The sequence below is a fragment of the Manis javanica genome, chromosome 4 (genome assembly GCF_040802235.1).
Source record: "Manis javanica isolate MJ-LG chromosome 4, MJ_LKY, whole genome shotgun sequence".
Lineage (NCBI taxonomy): Eukaryota > Metazoa > Chordata > Mammalia > Pholidota > Manidae > Manis > Manis javanica.
The window spans coordinates 129,924,145-129,946,613 of NC_133159.1; the positions used below are offsets into that span (position 1 = coordinate 129,924,145).

At 41.6% G+C, this 22,469-nt stretch overlaps 1 protein-coding gene across 1 annotated transcript; it reads right to left on the minus strand.

The window, feature by feature from the left end:
- Nucleotides 1-9,344: 9,344 nt before the first annotated feature.
- On the minus strand, nt 9,345-14,060 carry LOC140848610 (spermatogenesis-associated protein 31D1-like). Its single transcript, XM_073232876.1, is given in 2 exon segments — nt 9,345-11,539; nt 14,051-14,060. Coding segments are annotated over 2 exon segments (1,638 nt in total). The 3' UTR covers nt 9,345-9,911.
- Nucleotides 14,061-22,469: the final 8,409 nt, after the last annotated feature.

Here is a 22,469-nt window from a genome sequence, read left to right on the forward strand (position 1 = left end):
CCTGGAATATGATGCGATGCCTAGAGATTCAGAAGCCATTTGGAATCCTGACGATGAAAGCCACAAATGACGACAACTCTGAAGATGGCAGGAGCAGTGACGTCAGCCGTGGACAGCCCACGACTGACAGATTACACAGGAAAAATTAACCACTTGCCTAGTCTGGAGCCATTCTTACTTGAAGCTCAGTGCCACCTCAGCTAATGGTTTAAATATCCAATTTTTAAAAGTAGAAAAAGAAGGAAGCAAATAACATATTCATAATGCACAAAATGGAGAAACAATAACCTACATAAAACCTTTTAAAATAAAGCCAACAAAATAAGCAAATCTCAAGCTTTATAAACCGCGTTAAGAAGGATAAAGGAAACACTACTTACACAGCATAGTTTTAAAAAATATATACTAAGAACTCTGCTGCAGGGATGGAAAAGGAGAGAGTGCTCTAGAATCCATGGTAATTTACGGAGCCTTCTGTTTGGACCTCATCATTACCTGACACAAGAGGTGTCCATGAAGCAACATTTTATCCTTCCAATTTTAAAAGCGTTAACTGTCCTCTCTGTAAGTAATTGGAATTGTTGCTTTGATTTCAACTCATCCATGAAGCAGAAAATAACCCGGTCTGGAGGTGAGACGCCCTAGGACCACACATTGAATTCCTGGGTTTTGCCCACGGCTTAAATAGAGAGCCCTCTAGGGGCCAGCAGTGGGATAACAGGAGCTGCTGTGTGGCACGTCGAGAGAGACGGGGGAGAGAAAATGGTGGCCTCTAGACTAGAGCTTCTAGCCAAAAGAGAAGACTTAGCATCAGAACTCGTGATCCTTTCTCCTACCCTTTCCAGATGGCCACCGTGTCGCACAGCGGCATTGGAACCGGTTCACAGAGAATGCAATGCGAGTGCCCGCTCTGGAGTTGTGCAAAAGCGCAGCTGTGCGCGGGTACCGATAGAGTAAGAGGGAAGGACTGATCAAAGTCAGCTCAGAGAAATCTAAGGTTCCGAAAGTGTTCTGAGCCTGGTAAAAAACAAGGGAGAGAGGTTATTGATGGGAAAGTTAGGGGTGTGTGGTGGTCACATTAACCAAGATTCAGAGGCAGCAGTAAGCGACCCTCGTGTGCAGAGGTGCCCTGGTCAGACCACCTCAGTAAAAGAAGAGAGTCAGACCAGACTCTCCTATGATTAGGGTGGAATGTTTTGAAGGCTGGACTGAATAACTTCAAAATGTGCTTTGGGGAGGTTAGGATATGTGCTGAGGCGCCTCCAGGGCCAGGTAGGAGGGAGGATTAGAGAGAGAGTCAGAGAAGTTAGGCGCCAGGGAGATAATCCTGTTTTTTCTCTTACCTAGTAAACTTGTCCTTTCCAAGACCGTCTTAAACCCCTAGCTGTAGGTGTGCCTTCAGAGTCTTTGGTCCACCCACAATTCAGTCTAGATAGTTCAGTTTGGATCTCAGTGACCCCTTTTTCAAATGTCTGCTTAATTTCTTCCCATAAGTGTCCTACTGTTCCCCTAAATTACAGTTTTCCTCTCTCTAGCCCAATGATGCTCCTACTCGTATCCTTGGACTCATCCGTTAATCTCCCTCACTCCTTCCTTCCCTGCTGAAACTCAGCCAGTCTTCAAGTTCTTTCAATATTTACCTCACAGAGGCTCTCCAGAAAAACTTCCAAGTGACCAATGCAAAGATTCTGAGAGTCTATGATCTCAGACTGTCTTTTATTACCCACCAGAGAAGGCAAATTCCAAGTTAAAACTCCACTCCTGCTTGGTGAGACAGTGACTGAGGAGTTAAAAGGGTGGCAGCATCAATAGGTGAATTTTGATGGGTCATACTTGTCTGTTCTTACATTATTAACTGTATTATGTTAACCGTACTTCCATTGCCTCAAATACTTGTGGAGAGCTGTGGGGCATAAACTGAATATGTAAGATGTGCCTGGGATTCAGATGCTCTCTATCTGGCCCATCCTAGGCTGTCCCAGAGCCCTTACCCCAGGCCAGGCTTTCATATTGAGATGATAGCAGTAATTTCCAGATTGGTCCTTCAGTCTCTACATTTTTTAAAAATTATTTTTTCACTTTGATATCATTAATCTACAATTACATGAGCAACATTATGTTTACTAGACTCCCCCCATTATCAAGTCTCCACCCCACCCCATACACCATTACAGTCACTGTCCATCAGCGTAGTAAGATGCTATAGAGTCGCTACTTGTCTTCTCTGTGTTGTACAGCCCTCCCCATGCATGCCCCCACATTATGTGTGCTAATAGTAATGCCCCTTTTATTTCCCTTATCTCTCCCTTCCCACCCACCCTCCCCAGTCCCTTTCCCTTTGGTAACTGTTAGTCCATTCTTGGGTTCTGTGATTCTGCTGCTGTTTTGTTCCTTCAGTTTTTGCTTTGTTGTTATACTCCACAGATGAGTGAAATCATTTGGTACTTGTCTTTCTCCACCTGGCTTATTTTACTGAGCATAATACCCTCTAGCTCCATCCATGTTATTGCAAATGGTAGGATTTGTTTTCTTCTTATGGCTGAATAATATTCCATTGTGTATATGTACCACATCTTCTTTATCCATTCATCTACTGATGGACACTTAGGTTGCTTCCATTTCTTGGCTATTATAAATAGTGCTGTGATACACATAGGGGTGCATCTGTCTTTTTCAAACTGGGCTGCTGTATTCTTAGGGTAAATTCCTAGGAGTGGAATTCCTGGGTTTGATTGTTTTGAGGAACTTCCATACTGCTTTCCACAATGGTTGAAAAACTACTTTACATTCCCAGCAGCAGTGTAGGAGGGTTCCCCTTTCTCCACAACCTCGCCAACATGTGTTGTTGTTTGTCTTTTGGATGGTGGCAATCCTTACTGGTGTGAGGTGATATCTCATTGTGGTTTTAATTTGCATTTCTCTGCTGTACAGAAGCTTTTCAGCTTGATATAGTCCCACTTGTTCATTTTTGCTTTTGTTTCCCTTGCCTGGGGAGATATGTTCATTAAGAAGTCGCTCATATTTATGTCCAAGAGATTTTTGCCTATGTTTTTTTCTAGGAGTGTTATGGTTTCATGACTTACATTAGGTCTTTGATCCATTTTGAATTTACTTTTGTGTATGGGTTAGACAGTGATCCAGTTTCATTCTCTTACATGTAGCTGTCCAGTTTTGACAGCACCATCTGTTGAAGAGACTGTCATTTCCCCATTGTATGTCCATGGCTCCCTTATCATATATTAATTGACCAGATATGTTTGGGTTAATGTCTGGACTCTCTATTCTGTTCCACTGGTCTGTGGCTCTGTTCTTGTGCCAATACCAAATTGTCTTGATTACTGTGGCTTTGTAGTAGAGCTTGAAGTTGGGGAGCAAGATCTCCCCCGCCACTTTATTCTTCCTTCTCAGGATTGCTTTGGCTACTCGGGGTCTTTGGTGTTTCCATATGAATTTTTGGATTATTTGTTCCAGGTCGTTGAAGAATGCTGTTGGTAATTTGATAGGGATTGCATCAAATCTATATATTGCTTTGGGAAGGATGGCCATTTTGATGATATTAATTCTTCCTAGGCAAGAGCATGGGATGAGTTTCCACATGTTAGTGTCCTCTTTAATTTCTCTTAAGTGTCTTGTAGTTTTCAGGGTATAGGTCTTCACTTCCTTGGTTAGGTTTATTCCTAGGTATTTTATTCTTTTTGATGCAGTTGTGAATGGAATTGTTTTCCTGATTTCTTTTTCTGCTAGTTCATCATTACTGTATAGGTAGGTAACAGATTTCAGTGTATTAATTTTGTATCCTGCAACTTTGCTGAATTCACATATTAGTTCTAGTAGTTTTGGAGTGGAGTCTTTAGGGTTTTTTATGTATAATATCATGTCATCTGCAAATAGTGACAGTTTGACTTCTTCTTTACCAATCTGGGTGCCTTGTATGTCTTTGTTTTGTCTACTTGCCATGGATAGGACCTCCAGCACTATGTTGAATAACAGTGGGGATAGTGGGCATCCCTGTCTTGTTCCTGATCTTAGAAGAAAAGCTTTCAGCTTCTCACTGTTAAGTATGATGTTGGCTGTGGGTTTGTCATCTATGGCCTTTATTATGTTGAGGTACTTGCCCTCTATACCCATTTTGTTGAGAGTTTTTATAATGAATGGATGTTGAATTTTGTCAAATGCTTTTTCAGCATCTATGGAGATGATCATGTGGCTTTGTCCTTCTTTTTGTTGATGTGGTGGATGATGTTGATGGATTTTCGAATGTTGTACCATCCTTGCATCCCTGAGATGAATCCCACTTGATCATGGTGTATGATCCTCTTGATGTATTTTTTAATTGGGTTTGCTAATATTTTGTTGAGTATTTTTGCATCTATGTTCATCAGGGATATTGGTCTGCAGTTTTCTTTTTTGGTGGGGTCTTTGCCTGATTTTGGTATTAGAGTGATGCTGGCTTCTTAGAATGAGTCTGGAAGTATTCCTTCCTCTTCTATTTTTTGGAAAACTTTAAGGATAATGGGCATTATGTCTTCTCTGTATGTCTGATAAAATTCAATGGTGAATGGGAGTTTTGTTCTTGGATAGTTTTTTGATTACCGATTCAGTTTTGTTGCTGGTAATTGGTCTGTTTAGATTTTCTGTTTCTTCCTCGGTCAGTCTTGGAAGGTTGTATTTTTCTATGACGTTGTCCATTTCTTCTAGGTTTTCGAGCTGGTTAGCATATAGATTTTCATAGTATTCTCTAATGATTCTTTGTATTTCTGTGGGGTCTGTCATGATTTTTCCTTTCTCATTTCTGATTCTGTTTCTGTGTGTAGATTCTCTTTTTCTTTTAATAAGTCTGGCTAGGGGTTTATCTATTTTATTTATTTTCTCAAAGAGCCAGCTCTGGGTTTCATTGATTTTTTTCTATTGTTTTATTCTTCTCAGTTTTATTTATTTCTTCTCTGATCTTTATTATGTCCCTCCTTCTGCTGACTTTAGGCCTTATTTGTTCTTCTTTTTCCATTTTCAATAATTGTGACTTTAGACTATTCATTTGGGATTTTTCTTTCTTCTTTAAATAGGCCTGGATTACTACATACTTTCCTCTTAGAACTGCCTTCACTGCATCTCACAGAAGTTGGGGTTTTGTGCTGTTGTTGTCATTTGTCTCTATATATTGCTTGATCTCTGTTTTACTTTGGTCCTTGATCCATTGATTATTTAGGAGCATGTTGTTAAGCCTCCATGTGTTTGGCATTTGGGGAAGGGGAGGAAATAGACAAGTGTGTTTGAACTGCTGTGTTTAATTCAAAACACAATGACTCATTTTAAATGTGTGACAGAAAAAAATTTTCTTCTATATATGTGAAAACACATAGATTGATGTCAAGTCTATCATGTATACTTCTCTACACCAGTACTTTTTGCGTGTTATACTTAGTGTGTGATTCGGGGACAGCAGTGTTGTGCACTGAATTTGCTCTATAAGATTATTTCTTGTATGAGGCTGAGGGAGGAATTCACTCAAATGATTCAGGGTTGACTGAAAGGCAGGGCGTAATGGATTGCCAAAGCTTCTGCAGCTCAATGCTTTTTTTGTTTCAATGCTGCACGCATCTGTTAGGGTAAGTATGTTACACAGATGATGACTATCAAAGAAATGTGAGTGCTGTGACATGCATGCATAGCATATGTCTAGGAGATGGATGGTAAGATGTTTAAATGGGATTTTATACTTTAATCATGGTGTAAGAGATGGGATGTATGATACATTCCAAATGATAATTGTGCAAGTTGGGTGAGGCATATATGGGAAGTTATGTTGTTCTGTCTGCTCTTGTGCATGTTTAAACATGTCTGTAATAAGCTTTTAAAATAAAAGGTGTTGGGTGCCTCATAAGAACAGATGGATACCTGGTAAAGGTGGGTTTGTCCATCAAGATGGGCATTTAATTCTCTCTCAATAAAGAAATTTCGACAACTGTAATTCCTTTGAAGTTGAGAAGAAAACCACTTTTCATGTAACAGAAAGAAAGGAGGAATGGGAAAGTGTTATTTTCAAGGTTTGTTGATGAAAAGTCCCTATCTCATGGCTTCTAGCTCCTCTGTGAATGGTGATGGAGCACACCTGCTAAGCAGGGAGAGGTGGTCTATAATTTTGAGAAGGTGAAGAAGATTTGAAATAGATTTGCATAGCATCTGAGAGAGCATGGAATAAGAAAACAGTAACCTAAGCTCCATTTATTTGGGGCACATGTTAGTAACTGGGATAATTATTTGTGGAATGAATGAATGATTTCATCTGTGTAACACACTCACCCTAACAGATGCTTGCAGTATTAAAACAAAAAAAGCATTGGGCTGCAGAGGCTTTGGCAATCCATTACATCCTTCCTTTCAGTCCACCTTGAATCATTTGAATAGTGCTGGGTCCCAATTTATCACGCAGCCAGCAGACTTGTGAGATTTATTCCAGTAGTGACCACTTACTTACAGGAAGAATTTCTGGAAAAGGAAGAGGGAGGATTTTACCAGAAAGGATGGATTAAAGGGGATTAGAGTAGTGGAGCTTTTTTACATGTTGGTTATCTGATAGACATCAAGTCTGCTTTGGAGGAGAGGAAGGATGAGAAGACAAGAATTTGATGGTAGACAAGTGGAGAAATGAATGACCTGGAGTTGAAAAATTAACAAGGGGCATACAAGTTGGAAGGATAAGGGTATGAGGCCAAAGAGTGGAATATCAGGCTGTATTAGGATGACAGAATTGTTCCTGGAATAAGCGCTGCAGTGTGGCAGGAACTGCACTGGGATGGAAATAAAGGACCCTGAGATGAGATGGTGTAGTAACTGTGAGGCTGAGTTATTGGCTGGTCTGTCCCCATGGAGGTTGGAGCCCTCCACTGCCTGATCACCTCTTCAAGTTCCCTGCCCCTGACCCCATACCACCTTGGTCCCTCCCTGGGCTTTCACAGAACCTTCATTCTTTCTGTGACCCAAAGCCTGAGACATGGTAGGGTCTACGATGCACCTCTGGACAAAAGAACCAAGTGTAGGAGTGAGAGAGGCCTGTGGTTGACACCTGATATTTTAATAGCCAGCATTCATAAATCTTTTTGAAAAGACTACCTCAAGCGCTCTGTAGGACACACACCCCATTTGTGAGTCCCGTTCTGGACAAGTGGAGTTACCTTTACCTTCCGATCCCTATTGTAACTATGCATATGTGAGCAGTCTTGGCCAAAAAAACATTCCCTGCAGGTCCATGGTGAGCCCCCAGATATCTGTAACCCTGATGCATAGTCTTGGATTCACCTCTGGTTCATGAGCAACAGGTGTTCTGGGGGAGATCAACCAGGCTCCACCAAGGCCATGAATATGAAAGGTGACATGTCCATCCTGATAAATGAACCGTACATACTAAGGGAAAGATCCTGTATTTTGCCATCAAGTGTGGATGGATGAAGGCACCAAAATCACATTTCCCAAAGAAGAGGATGCCATGCGTAATGACATCCCTCTAGATACTGTTTTTGTACTTAGACCAGCCCCACACCCTTTTAGTAAAAGGCATCAGTATGCTGTGCTGTGGCCTGATCAGCCTCAAGGAGGTAGAGCCTGAATTGACTGGAGGAAGTGGGGAGCAGTACAGGGTCACGATATGGGGATAACGAGATGTATACCTTTTCCCACCCACCAGGTCATTCTTTCCCCTCACCGTCTTTTGTTGTTTTCCAACTCATGACTAGGCCTCCTTTCCTTACTCTCAGCTTTATTTTACACTGGGAGGTAGATGGCTGCCTGGTCAACATTCCTACCAGTGACAGCGGGCCCATGCTTTTGCTCTGCAGAAGCATGTCATCAATCGGGCAGCCTGAAGAAATTCCCAGGATGGAAGAACCACCACTTCCCCAAGATGCCTTTCCAGTAGGAAAACCTCACTGTCAAGGTGAAAGTATGCTTCCCCAACACAATAACATGATCCACATGACAGATGCTTAAGCAGCATCTATACAGTTTCCAGACCCTACCCCAACTATCCCAGGATCCACTGCAGCAATACCCACCCCAGACACTCCCATTCGGGTCTACCCTGTGGGATCCTCTGGTTACTCACTTCTAAATGATGAGTAAGCCACTGCTTCTTCTTGAATGTTATTTTCTGAAAAATATACCTGTCCTTGACCCTCTTCAGATATAGACGACTTGTCCTCCCTAGTGCTAGAAGTGGTATAAAACATTCAGTGGGGAAGGTGTGGGCTGCCATACATTTTCAATAAGGCTAAGCTAAGAGACGGGAGACAGAACTCATCTCTTCAGACTTCATCAGGGTGGACATGGGCTTTTGGGAACAGATGAGATCTATTTCTCAACAAGAGCAACAGGGGTCATGACACCTTTTAGAAGTCAAAGGAAGCAATGACTGAGGCTGGACTCTTTCCTTTCCCTAAGTACAAGTCCAGAGTTACCCCAAACCCATGCCCCCCCACAGAGAACACAGAAATCACTATTATTAGAAAAACATTTATTGGGAAAAATCAATATTATACACAAGGAAAGAATTATTTGGAGGAAGGAAATTCTCATTTCTGGAAAATCTGAAGAATTGTTTTCTTTATAAACTGTAGAGACAGATCTCTGAATGCAGTGTTTTCAGCAGTGGTGAGAGCAGCTGGAGGCCCCTGGCAGGCCTGATGCCTGCTGGTGGGGCAAGCATGGGGCACAGGATCCTTGTGGGGCATGGATGAGGGGTGCTTCTGAGCCAATAGCTGGGTACCTGTCTTACTCTCTGATCTGTAGAGTACTTGAAGGGTAACTGTAGCCAGCAGAGAGAGCTTCTTGGTGGCCACACTGGTTATTTGCCACTTTACCAGAAGGAGCCTTGTGGTTGAAAGACTGCCCCCGAGTGGGATCTGCTGGGCCTGCCCTTCTGCCTTCTGCTGAATTTTCACAAATTTCACTTGGGGCTGATGGGGCTTTTCAGGGTGGGTGCTACCTATTGCTTGCTGATGCCCCATTTTGTTCTCTAAGAACTTCCCAGTGTCTGTCATGATTTTCTGAGCTTCAGTCATTCCGCTAAAGGCAGCTATACTTTGAACTACACCTCGGCTCTGCGCTGCTCTTTTCCTGGGGATTTTCTTTGCCAGGACAAATCCATTTTAAAAAGTGTTTCATTGTTTGGCAGAAACGGCTTTTGTCAGGCTGAGCCTTCTGGGACAGTGTCTGCGAAGACTTCTTCCCAAGTGTCTCCCTTGCCAGGGAACTCTTCTTTCCTGATTGGGATGTTCCCAGCCCTGCATTTGCACCTGGAGGGAAATTCTCACCCAGGCACTTCCTTAAGATACGCTCAGGGACACGAGGCTCTTGCTGATGCTCCATGCTGCTGCCTCTGTCCTCCACATGGACATGTAGCTCCTGGAAAGGTCCCATGTCCCCACTGGAAATACCCTGAGCATGAGTCAGTGAGGCCTTAGACATCAAACTGTCTGAGGCAAGGGACATGTGAGTGGGTTGTCCTTTGGCCTGGGCATGTGTCTCACTGTCATATTTTACCATTAACACATTCAACAGTTGTTGCCTCAGGTCTTTTGATTTAAGATCTTGGGGACCCAAAATATTTGGTGGGCAGTGTTCAGTGGTCACAGAACCATTCACATTTTTCATTTGGGAGCTTCCTGGCTTGCTGGGAGTCAAGATGTCACTAATTTTTCCTTGATGAATATCCATCTCTGCAGCCCTAAATATATCCCTGGACATGCTGAGCTCAGAAACAGGTTTTAAAATCTTCTCTGTCTTCTTGCCACATTTCTACTTCATTACTGCACCTCACAGTCTTATGCTCTCGCTTATATAGAGGCCCAGCTTGCTTTGGGGGCAGTTCTGAGAGGCTCCTGTTGGCCGGTAGAGTCTGACTCTGAGTAGCTTTGCCTTTAATGCTGTGTAATGACAGGCCCAAGAGTCTGTCTGGCCTCCTTGATTCCCTGAATATCCTTGGCAATCTCATGGTTAATATTAGGGGGTGATTGTCTCAGCATCTCTTGTCCTTCTTTGGCCACAAGTGAGGTAGCAGGGAGAGGATGCTGCAGTACAGGGGCTGAACTTACTGTCCCCACTCTGTCTCCATCAGGAGTAGAGCACCCTCTACGGGGCTTGATTTGCAGCCTCTCAGATTTGGAGTTTGCCCCAGACACCAAGTTGGCTGAGCAAGGATAGTTGGAATAGGATAAGGAGTAGGATGAGACATTTTTCAATTTAAAAATTTCTATGGATTCAATGACCTTCGGGAGAAGTCCGCACACCATCCTCATATGAAACTTTTTAATATGAGCTTCCAGTACCTGCTTTACACTGGAATCAATGAAGGAAAGTTCCTGGAAGGTATTCCATTTGTAGTCTTCATCCACTGATGGTGGCAAACTACTCTGTTTTGATTGGATGTGGGATTCCTCAGGAAGCAGTGTCTGCTTCATACATTCCCATGAATTCTGCACAGCCCCAGGGAGCTGACCCTCACTGATTTCCTCAGACTTCTTGCTCAGATGTACTCTTAGGATGTTCACAAGTTCTCTCCAGCCTTCATATTCCCCTAACCCCCCTGACAGACTCACCATGTGACTGTCTAGTTCTTCCTCAGAATCATATTCCACGTCCTCATATGAAAAGCCCTCTGGTTCACACAACAGAAGATCTTTTCAGCCACTCTCTGGGCTCTGTCCCTGACCTTTCCCCACATCCTTCTCTAGCTGAAATATTTCTGAGGGCCACTTTTGGAAGCTACCAGGTTGGCTCAATCCAACATTAAGATTCTTGCTACTCTTATCATTAAGCACATTTCTCTGTAAGAGTCCATGATTTCTCTTTGACCCAGATATCTCTGAAGAATCACTCGGTGACATCATCGGTGATAGAGATTCTAGGACCCTGTGGGGCAGGCCCCACGAGTGTTTAATGAGCCTCTTTTGAAGGTGCTGTTCTAGTTTCTTCCGAATCTCATCACTAAGAGGAAATGCTCCAGGAAGGATAGAGATTGAAGCATGGGGCTGGGAGGCCTTGCAGTTAGAAAAGGAACGAGCCAGAGGACAAAATTTCACCTGAGATCTTTGGACCACAGCAGGTAAACCCCACAAACATTCTTGTTGCTTCTGAAACACATTCCATTCCAGGTCTTGAATTTCAGATGAGCTGAGAGAGTCTAAATCATTCTGGGGTCCATGGAAACACACTCCACAGATCCTCGTCTGGGATAGAGGACCAGATGGTGGGATTCTGGGTTGAGATGGAAGATGAGCCTGGGTCTGGCCATGAGAGACAGGTGGGGGCTGAGCTTGTGGCAGCACTTGGAGCTGGGGCTGAGGGTGCTTCTCAGGCAAGGACAGAGGTATGAGATGAGGAAGCTCTGGGGATTCTTGACCTGCAGAAGCATTCAAGATTGCATTGAATATAAAGACTATGGAATAGTCACCCAAGCCATGGGCAGCAGAGGACAAGGACTCACTGTGTAGAGATGGGGACCCTAAAAGAGCTGGATACCTTCTTGCTTTAATTGGCTCCCCAAGGTCTTAAGATATGGGGGCTGCTCATGCACATGCAGCTCCTTTGGTTTGCCTTTGCTGTTCCAAAAAGGAAGGGATGGAAAGCACTATGGACGTTCCTCAAAAAGCTCAAAATAGAAATACCATTTGACCCAGGAATCCTACTTCTAGGAATTTGCCCTAAGAATGCAGCATCCCAGTTTGAAAAAGACAGATGCACTCCTATGTTTATCACAGCATTATTTACAATAGCCAAGAAATGAAAGCAACCTAAGTGTCCATCAGTAGATGAATGGATAAAGAAGATGTGGTACATACACACAATGGAATATTATTCAGCCATAAGAAGAAAACAGATCCTACCATTTGCAACAACATGGATGGAGCTGGAGGGTATTATGCTCAGTGAAATAAGCCAGGCAGAGAAAGACAAGTACCAAATGATTTCACTCATATGTGGAGTATAAGAACAAAGAAAAAGCTGAAGGAACAAAATAGCAGCAGACTCACAGAATCCAAGAATGGACTAACAGTTACCAAAGGGAAAGGGACTGGGGAGGGTGGGTGGGAAGGGAGGGATGGGGGGAAGAAAAGGGGCATTATGATTAGCATGTATAATCTTGGGGGAGGCATAGGGAGGGCTGTGCAACACAGAGAAAACTAGTGACTCTACAGTATCCCCCTACACTGATGGACAGTGACTATAATGGGGTTTGTTGGGGGGGACTTGGTGAAGGGGGGACCCTAGTAAATATAATGTTCCTCATGTAATTGTAGATTGATACCAAAATAATAAATAAATAAATAAATAAATAAATAAATAAAGGGAGACTGCTGAGTCATGCCTATCAGTGACTGACTATATCATTTTCCCAGGGGAATTTAGTTGGTACTCTGGCCTAAGTTGTTTTGGAAAAGAACCCCCTTTCTTTTCCTTTTCCTTCAATCACAGGAAATCACTCCTCTTTTGGACTTGTGTCTCCAGAAGTGCCAGGCAATCATGGCTGAGAGATGAAAGGTTACCAGACTCTGTAGGGATGGCTGCAGGGTCTCCCCTGAAAGAGTTCTCTGAAGAGTGGAGGGCAAGAAACTCTTGATTGAAATCACACTGTGACAAGTCTTTGGCATGAGCTTGCCCCCAAGAACAGTCTGAAGTTGACAAGCTTGAATGGTCAATGTCTCTGATTCTTGGGTCAAACGTGAACAACCCACCAGGGCTACCTGGAGATGAGTTCTCTGGAATAGGCATTGGTGGGATGGAAATCGATTTAGATATAGTCACAGTCAAATTGCAATCTGGTGGTGCTGCAACAGACATGCTTGGTAGTAGGTGAGGACAAGGAAATGAATCCATGGGATTCATTGTCCGGGACAATTCTGGTAAGGGGTTGATGTCTTGGGAAAGTGGGGAGGTGGTATTCACAGACAAAGCAGCCTCTGGGTGGAGAACAGGATCCACTGTCCGAGTGTCATATGGTGGGAGAGGGGGAAAGGCAAGGGTTTGGGTTTGGGAACAATTTAGAATCCAAGGAAGGAAAAGGTTCTGGTGACAGTGTGTGACACACAGGTGAAGCAGTGAGGAAAAGCCCACTAGGGGAGTCATTGGGTTGGGTGAGAGAATGCAGGGAGGTGGTGAGGAAGGCTCAGACAGAGAGGCTGGTGTTAGGTCTCCTGGGGGGACTGCTGAGTCATCAGGGAACACACTGGGTGATGACTCAGTCACAGGAGCTGTGGAAGCCAAAGGGGTCACAGAGGGAATAGTACCTTCCAGGACTTCTGGGCACAGCAGCCGATTGACCTCAACTGTTGTGGTATTACACACCTCACAGAAGGGGTCTGGACATAACAGTTGACGAAAGCAGGTATAATTGTAATTCTGGCCCCGGTGGCTGCAGGAGACAGGAAGTACAAAGCTGCAGCCAGGACAAGCTTAGGAGAGGGGCCACCTGCAGCCTGCTGCCCCTTCACATTATCCCACAGCTATGACTTCACAAGAAGCTCAACACCCCCACACCAAGACTTTCATTCCCATACACTTTTCTATGCCTACCTCCTCCCATGTGTATGACAGGCTACCCTGAATCCCCCAAGTTGCATAGAACATACTAAATAGGAAAGGGAAAGACCTTTTTAGAAGAGCAATCAGCTGCTGTTCCTCCTCCTCTTCTGTCAGGTAATAACTGCAAGCTGAGAAACCAAGAAGTGTGGATTATACGTAATGAAGGTAGAAGCATAGGTTTTGTATAGGAATCCCTTTACAAGAGCCGCTTGGAATATTAGACTCTGAAAGCCCCAAGATTCAATAGACAAGGTCAAATGGTCAAGAATAATATTAACAAGGTTGCCGTATTTTCAAAGTACAGTCACATATGTTATGTGATGCTCACACCGCCCACGTGAAGCATAGAGATCAATAGTTTCTCATAGAAGAATTTGAGTATCCAGGAAGTCAGAGTACTTTCCCAGATCAAGAGACAGAAAAATTCTGACTCTCCACATCTCACACAAGTTTACCACCTATTGGGCAACACCATTACCCAGGTCCATCTCTGCTTCATGCCCATGAATGGCAAAGCAGGGAATCTGACAAGTGTGTCAGGCCCTGACGGACTTCCCATGAGCCTAAGTGATATGCTTTCTGAGATTAGCTAGACTCTCTCTAGCAACTGACACCCTCAGAGATCGTGGACTTGGGACCTCATGGAAAGGACAGGAGGGGTCACTGTTGGAGGGTTCAGGTGCAATAGGCAGACACGTACCCTTCAGTGAGCCACCTTGCCTTCTCCGCTGGGCTCCCCCTTGATGCTGAAAACAAAAGGAAAAGAATGAGGGGCTGGGACTCATTTCTCTGGCTCTTTTTTCTAGCAAACTCTGACATTCATTATCCAAGAATCATATGACTCTATTTTAACTAATACAATTCTGTGTTCCTTTTGTCAGTTTTAAAACTTTAAAATGCTTTCAATTTATACTTCTTTGAAAAACTCAAAGAAGGATTTTGCCTATGAAGTGCACACTTGATATTCCCAGTCAGAAGGCCTCTGCTGGAGGCAGGCTTAGGCCCTGAGGCGAGCAGTCCTGTCTGTGCTCCCTCAGACGGGACCATGTATCCTGGGACAGAGCTTGGGCTTCAGCCTCTGCCAAAGGCTCTCAGAAGCTCGGCACTGCTCTCCACATGCACGAAGGAAGGCTTGGTCAAGTGATGCAGGACATGAGAATGTAACTCAAGATCAAGTTCAGGGAACTTTGTTTGCCTGCAGATCCCAAACTCTCTAAATTGCCCAATCTAGGGCCACAAAATCCCTGCTGGGGATTTTATCACAGTTAGTTGGTGAGCTTCGAATGGCAACAGTCCCAGATAAGCCCTTCACCCTGCCCAGTGTTTCCCTAGAAGGATGAAATTCTATGTTCTCCTCTGTCTTCCCATCTTGAGTGTGTCTCTGAACCAACCAAATTCATTAAAAAATGTGGGACCAGAAGTGGAAATGACAGTGAAGAGGCCCTGTTGGAGGTCTTCCCAGGGGCCCTTACCTTGTTGCTGTATTGCACTTTCCCTCTGGTTGGTGCAGATAGCATCCCCACCAGGTAGTATAGGGACAGAAGGATGAACCCCAAACCACACAGGATAATGAAGCTAGGGTTAATACTCAAGGTTTCTGAGCCAAAACTCAGACTTGGCTGAATAGGGTTGTTCAGAAATGAAAGAAGGTTCCATTCTCTGAACTCCATCTTCCAAGCTACCTGAGGTAACTGAGCTCTGGGAGGGCAGGGGCTTGGCTTTAGTCCCAAGCCCGCATCACAGAGCACCGAGGAGTCACAAAGGGTGTCTGTTGGGGAGGGGGCAGCGTGAGGAGGGTGTGCCCCCTGCCCCTCCCATACCCCCAGCCCAGCAGATACCCCTCTCCTCCTGGGACCTCCAGGCCCCTCTTCCCTAGCCTCACACCCTGTTTTCCAACTTTACCCTGTCGTATCATATATTACCATAATGAAACTTGCTGCTTGTTTCGTCGATACTTCCCAAGTTCCCCTTCACTGTTGGGAACCTTGACTTGAGTCTCACCGATTCAACTGCCTTGAAAACCTGAGATACTGACTGGAATTATGGCTCATACCAAAGAACACTTATACCCATGATCTTGTATGTCCTCAAATCCATTTTTTGTGTAGAATCTTTTAGCTTTATGAAACAAGATATTGGCTTTAAAGCTCTTTTACACTCACTTAGTTTTGTGAATGTTAAATAGCCAACTTAAATTTTTTGTTTCAGTCAGGCTTGACCATTCTCAATCTGAGGGGCTGACTAAAATAATTAAAATGAATAATTCATTATTCAACATTCACACAACTAACATCAACATAAAATAAATGTAAATAATCCTTCAAATGATCTTGATCTTTGTAGTAAGTCTGTAGCACTTACTTTTCTGAAGTGAGTGAAGTTAAACTACATACAGACTTTTGGGACATTCCATACACACATAAAAACACATACACACACATCTTTTCACAAACTGATCTGGTATGTTCAAATCAAAGAAAAACATTTCAGTTCCACCCTTTTATTTTGATATTTCATTTTTTAAAATTCTGACCCTACTTCTAACTCTACTTAAGACAGACAGTTCCTACCCTGTACATGAAACTTCTAACAGGTGTACAAATCCCTTTCTTAGCTCAGGCTTGTATACCAAAAATAGCATAGATAAGGTAGCTTAGAGAACAAACACTTATTTCGCACACTTCTGAAGGCCAGGAGGTCCACAATCAATGCACCAGTAAACTTCAGTGTCTGCTGAGACTCACTGTCCAGTTTACAGAAAGCTGTCTTCTCCCTGAAACCTCATGTCAGAGAGAAAGAGATTGAAGGAGCTCTGTGGGGTCTGGTGTACAAATTAATGCCTTTTTCCCCCAGTTATTTTAGAATAACGAAATAAAAAGAACCCCCTAGCTGCCAGGCAGGTTTTGGTGTTTGAAATACAGGGCAAAGCACTACATCACTGCAAATAAATAGAGAGTTAGTCTGCATGTCTGTAGGCTGTGTGATTGTGGAAAATACAAATGCTGCTAATATATTTCCTTTTTACAAAAGCATATCTAAATAGATGATTGTTTTGATGTTAATCTTTAGAAATTATGTATTACCAATTTTAACATTGGATGTAAATGCATAAAAAGCTTGCATCTCCATCCATGAAAGTCTAGCAGTAAATGGAAAAAACTTTTCCGAACTACAGAGTGGTGAGTTTGCTATTTTATTCCTCTTTCCTATCTTCCCATTTCTTTTCCAGGATCTTCACCCAGTTTCCAAACAGATTTTTTTTTTAATTAAGGTATCATTGATATACAGTCTTATGAAGGTTTCACATGAGCAACATTGTAGTTTCAACATTCACGCATGCTATCAAGTCCACCCCCCAACCCAGCCCTGAATGGACATTTTTAAAGAATGCATACAGATGGCCAACAGGTACACAAAAGTGCTCAACACCACTAATTACCAGAGAAATGGAAATAAGAACCACAGTGAGATGTCACCTTAACACCTGTAAGAATGGCTATTTTCAAAAAGACATGAAATAATAAATATTGGCAAGGATGTGGAGAAAAGGGAATCTTTGTGTACTGTTGGTGGAAATGTCAATCAGTGCAGCCACTACAGAAAATAGTATGGAGGTTCCTCAAAAAATTCAAAATAGAATTGCCATATGATCCAGAAATTCTACCTCTGGGTATTTATCTGAAAGAAACAAAAACACTAAGTCAAAAAGATACTTGTACCTCCATGTTCATTGCAGCATTATTTACAGTATCCAAGACATGGATATCTTGTGTCCCAAGTGTTCCCTGATAGCTGTCCGTAGATGGATAAAGAAAATGTGATGTTATATGTATACAATGGAATATTATTTAGCCATAAAAACAAAGGAACTCTTGTCATTTGTGACAACATGGATGGACATAGAGAGCGTTATGCTAAGTGAAATAAGTCAGACAAATATAATAAATACCATATGCTCTCACTTACACGTGGAATCTATAACCAAAAAAACCCTCATAGATATTCAGAATAGACTGGTGGTTGCTAGAGGCAAGGGTAGAAGGTGGGTGAAATGGGAGAAGGTAATCAAAAGATACAGACTTCTAGTTATAAAATAAATAAGTCCTGGGAATTTCATGTACAGCATGGTGACTGTAGTTAATAATGCTGTATTGTATATTTGAAAGTTACTAAGAGAGCAAATCTTAAAAGTTATCACAAGAAAAAAATTGCAACTGTGTGGGGATGGATGTTAACTAGACTTATTGTGGTTATCTTTGTCATTTAACAATATCATTTCACACTATATACAACTACCAAATCACTGTGTTGCACACCTAAAACTAATATAATGCTATATGTCAATTATATCTCAATGTTTTTAATGCTCAACAAAATAGGAATAAAAGGACATTACCTCCACATAAGAAAAGTCATATATGAAAAGCTCACAGCAAACATCACACTCACTGGTGAAGGACTGAAAGCTTTTCCTCTAAGATCAGGAACAAGGCAAGGATGCCCACCTTCACCACTTCAATTCAACATGGTACTGGGAGTTCTAGCCATAGCAATTTGGTGAGAAAAAAATAAATTAAAAGCAGCCAAAGTGGAAATGAAGAGGTGAAGTTATAATTATCCCTTTTTGCAAGTGATATGATTTTATTTGTAGAAAATCTTAAAGACTCCAAAGGAAGTCATTTATTAGCTGTTAGATCTGATAAATGAATTCAGCAAACAGGATAGAATTGACATACAAAAATCATTTGCATTTCTATGCACAAAGAACAATCTAAAAAGAAAATTCCAAGAACAATTCCATTTACAATAGCATCAAAAAGCATAAAATACTTAGGAATTACCTTAACCATGGAGAGGAAAGACTTGTACAATGTAAACAACAAAACACTGCTGAAAGAAATTAAAGAAGACATAAAGAAATGGAAACACATCCCATATTCATGGAATTGAAGATTTAATATTAAAATCTCAATGCTGCCCAAAATGATCTACCAATTCAAATAAATCCCTATCAATATCCAAATGATGTATTTTGCAGGAATAGAAAAACCTATTCCAAAATTCATATGGAATCTAAAGGAACACTGAATAGCTAACATAATTTTGAAAAAGAAGAACAAAATGGTACTTACAAGTAAGTCCACTACTTGATTTCAAAGCTTACTACAAAGCTATAATAATAAAAACAGTGTGGTTTTTGGCATAAAGACAGACATATATACCAATGTAATAGGATAGAAAGCCCACAAATAAACCCTCACATATAAGGTCAAATGATTTTTGACAAGGGTGCCAAGACAATTCATTGCGGAAAAGAATAGCCTTTTCAACACATTTAGCTTATAAACTGGATATCCAGCTGCAAAAGAATAAAGCTGGACCCTTACCTAACACCATATATGAAAATTAACTCAAAATAGATCAAGCATCTAAATGTAAGACCTAAGACAATAAAACTCCTATAAGAAGACATAGGACATAAGTTTCATGACATTGGATTTGGCAGTTTCTTGGATATGACATCCAAGGCATAGTAGCAACAACAAAACACAGACAAACTGGACTTCATTAAGTTTTTTTTAATTTGTACATCAAAAGACACTATCCACATAGTAAACAGCAACTCACAGAATGGGAGAATATATTTGTAAATCACGTATCTGATAAATGGTTAATCTAGAACACATAAAAACTCATAAAACTCAAAAAAAGAAAACCAACCAAATTAAAAAATGAGCAAAGTATTTGAATAGATATTTCTCCAAAGAAGATATATGAGTGGCCAATAAGCACATGAATAGGTGTTCACAACATCACTAACCATTAGGGAAATGCAAATTAAAACTACAGCGAGCTACCACCTCACACCCATTAAGATGTTATCAAAAAACAGAAAACAAGTGCTGGCAAGGATGCAAGGATGTGGAGCCATTGGAACCCTGGACTTTGGTGGGAATGTAAAATGACACAGCCACTGTTCAAAACAGTATGGAGTATCCACAGAATATTAAAAATAGAATTACCTTATGACCCAACAATCCCACTTAGGGGCATACACCCAAGAGAACTGAAAGCAGAGACTCAAAGAGATATATGTACACCAGTGGTCATAATAGCATTATTAGCAATAGCTTAAACTTGGAAGCTACCCAAGCATCCATTGACCATTGAATGGATAAGTAAAGTGTGTTATATATGTACAAGAGAATATTATTCAGCCTTAAAAAAAAAGAAGGAAATTCTGGAATATTCTACAACATGGATGAACCTTAAGGACATTATGCTAAGTGAAATAAGCTAGTCTCAAAAAGACAAATACTGTGTGATTCCACTTACATGAGGTACTTAGAGCAGTCAGAATCATAAAGACAGAAAGTAGAATGGTGACTTTCAGGGCAGGAGGGAAAAAAAATATTCATGGACTGGCCAAGAAAAAAATCTTTGGCTTACTTTTCCTTAAATACTTTAAAGAGGTGGACCCACTACTATCAGGCATTGATTGCTGCTATGGAGAAAGCTAAGTTCACACTGTTTTTCTCCTTGTATGTGACTTGATCTTTTTGCCCACAGGTTATTTATTCATCCTCAAAATCCAGTAGCTTTAGGGATATATTTCTGAGTTGATAATTCTGGGTCAATTTTCACTGGTATATGATTAGTCTTTACAACATGTAAATTTTTATTTCAAGAGCATTTTCTTCCATTATACTTATTTTAAAATGTCTTCTGTTCCATTGTTCTATCCCACTGTGTTTTCTTTGGGAACTCCAGTTAGGCGTCTGTTAGCTCTTCACGGCCAGCTGTCTATACCCATCATTTTCCCTCTTGAGTCCTTTCATCTTTATCTTGTTTATGTTATATTTTATTTTAGTTTAGTTTCTAGCCTTTATATTCATACTGTGCTTTCTAATCTGTTTCCCACTGAGTTCTTTCTTACTTACTTGGTTTGCTCAATCTTTTTCTCTTTTTCCTTTTATTTCCTGAATTATTCTTTTACCTCTCCTTGTTAACTAGTAATTATCTCCCCTGTCTGCCCATCTCATCTCTGAGTTACTGTATGTCTACTTGGTGTTATTCCTTCATAGTTGAGTTTGCAGCATTAAATATTTTTAAACTCATATGGAAACGTTAGGACACAATTTTTGTCGGCTCCCTAGAGATATATTTCTGGTAAGATTTCTTTTCAGGTAGAAGAGTTTTGGGTTTCTGTCCACAAGTGTCTCTCAATAGATGCAGGTGGAGAGGAACAAGAATTGTCTTCCAGAGTGTGGAACTCCAGAATTATCTCCTCTGTTTCTAAGGACTGTTCCCTTAAAATGTAGTGGGTTTTTAAATAACTATCAGGAGCAGGCAGATGGGCTTCTCCTCTGAACGCTGTGCCCCCTGTTTCCTTTACTTGCCAAGATACAGATCTAGCCATCACTGAGATCATTTCACATCTCAGATGCATATTTTCCCTGGTGATTTCTGAGTTCCACCACCGGTATGCACTGTCTGCCTTCTCCTTCCTTCCACACTGCTCCCAACCCTGCTACATACTATCCTACACAGGTCTGCTGGTCTCCAATGCTTTTGGCAACAGTTACACATACTTTTGAGTTTACAGCTTTTATAAGGCTACTAGTTTCACTGAACACATAAGTTTTGAGTTGGGGAGGGGGGGACAGGATAAGTCTTTCTGAAGACTACAGAAGTTCTATAGAGATCCCTCTACAGAGACACTAGAGACCACAGGTGCCTGGGGAAATCAGGAGCATTCAGAACCAAGGTGCCACTGTGTTCCTACAGGAGTTTCATGGGGAACATTTAGTTACACAGTGACTAAAATAATTACCACCTATAGATGCTCATGAGTGAGCTATTAGATGTACTTCCACAAGAAGAAAAGTGAACTCAGACAGAAGGAATGGGAAGCCAAAAAAATCGTAACTACAACAATCAAAAGATATGCAGCTAAATTAAATTAGTTACTACAATTGTTAAATCAGTATACTTAAATTATACTAAATTGAAATATAGCTGAATTACTTTTGCTGAAAAAATCATATGAACTATTCACAATGAAAAATGTGTTTAAAATAAAGATGAAATCTAAAGATCTAGATAAAATTGCTAGTTGTTCTAAGAACCTTTTCCTGTTTGGGAGAGACTAGAGACACTGAATAATTCTAGATTATGTTAGTTTATAGTTTTAGTTTGCATTTTTTTCATTACCACTGAAACTGAGCCCTGTGTCAGTCACAGCTCAGTGAGAAGAACATAAGCCCCTCTACACATTCTAGATATAAAAGAGGAGTTACACAACCATTGGAAAACTTGGGAAATGAAAATGATGAAGCCCCACCAAATAGCTCCTATTGTAATACCAAAGTGGGTAGTTTTCAAGAGGTGACCTGGAAGCTGCTACAGTTCTTAATAACCTCTGCCAAGGCTTCCACTAACTCTTTCAATTGGTAGCAGTGAAGTAGATGGTTTTCAAGATCTCTCCAGGAAGCCACTGTGAATCTCAATCATCAACCTTAAAAATAAAACAGTCAGTTATTTACCAGTATAATGGGTTTATTCAGGAACAGCAGATGAATTGCGATTCTGGACAAGCAGAGGCCGTAGGCAAGGCCAACAAGCAAGGAAAAGTAAGGTTACTTCACAGACAGAAAGGAGGATGTTGGGAGGCGTTTTGAATGGCAGTCCTCTGGAGGGAAATGAGGGTTCAGGGTGGGGATGGTGTCTCATGGCCTGACTTTCTGGGCAAGGAAGGAAATCTTCCTTCCTCTAGCTGGTAGAAAAATAGTCTGGATTTGCAAGGTGCCTGTCTTTGGGGTGAGGTCTGTAATTGACAGTTGTAATGCATGAGGGCTCCCTCTTCTGGCTTCCAGACTTTGTTTCAAACATTTTCC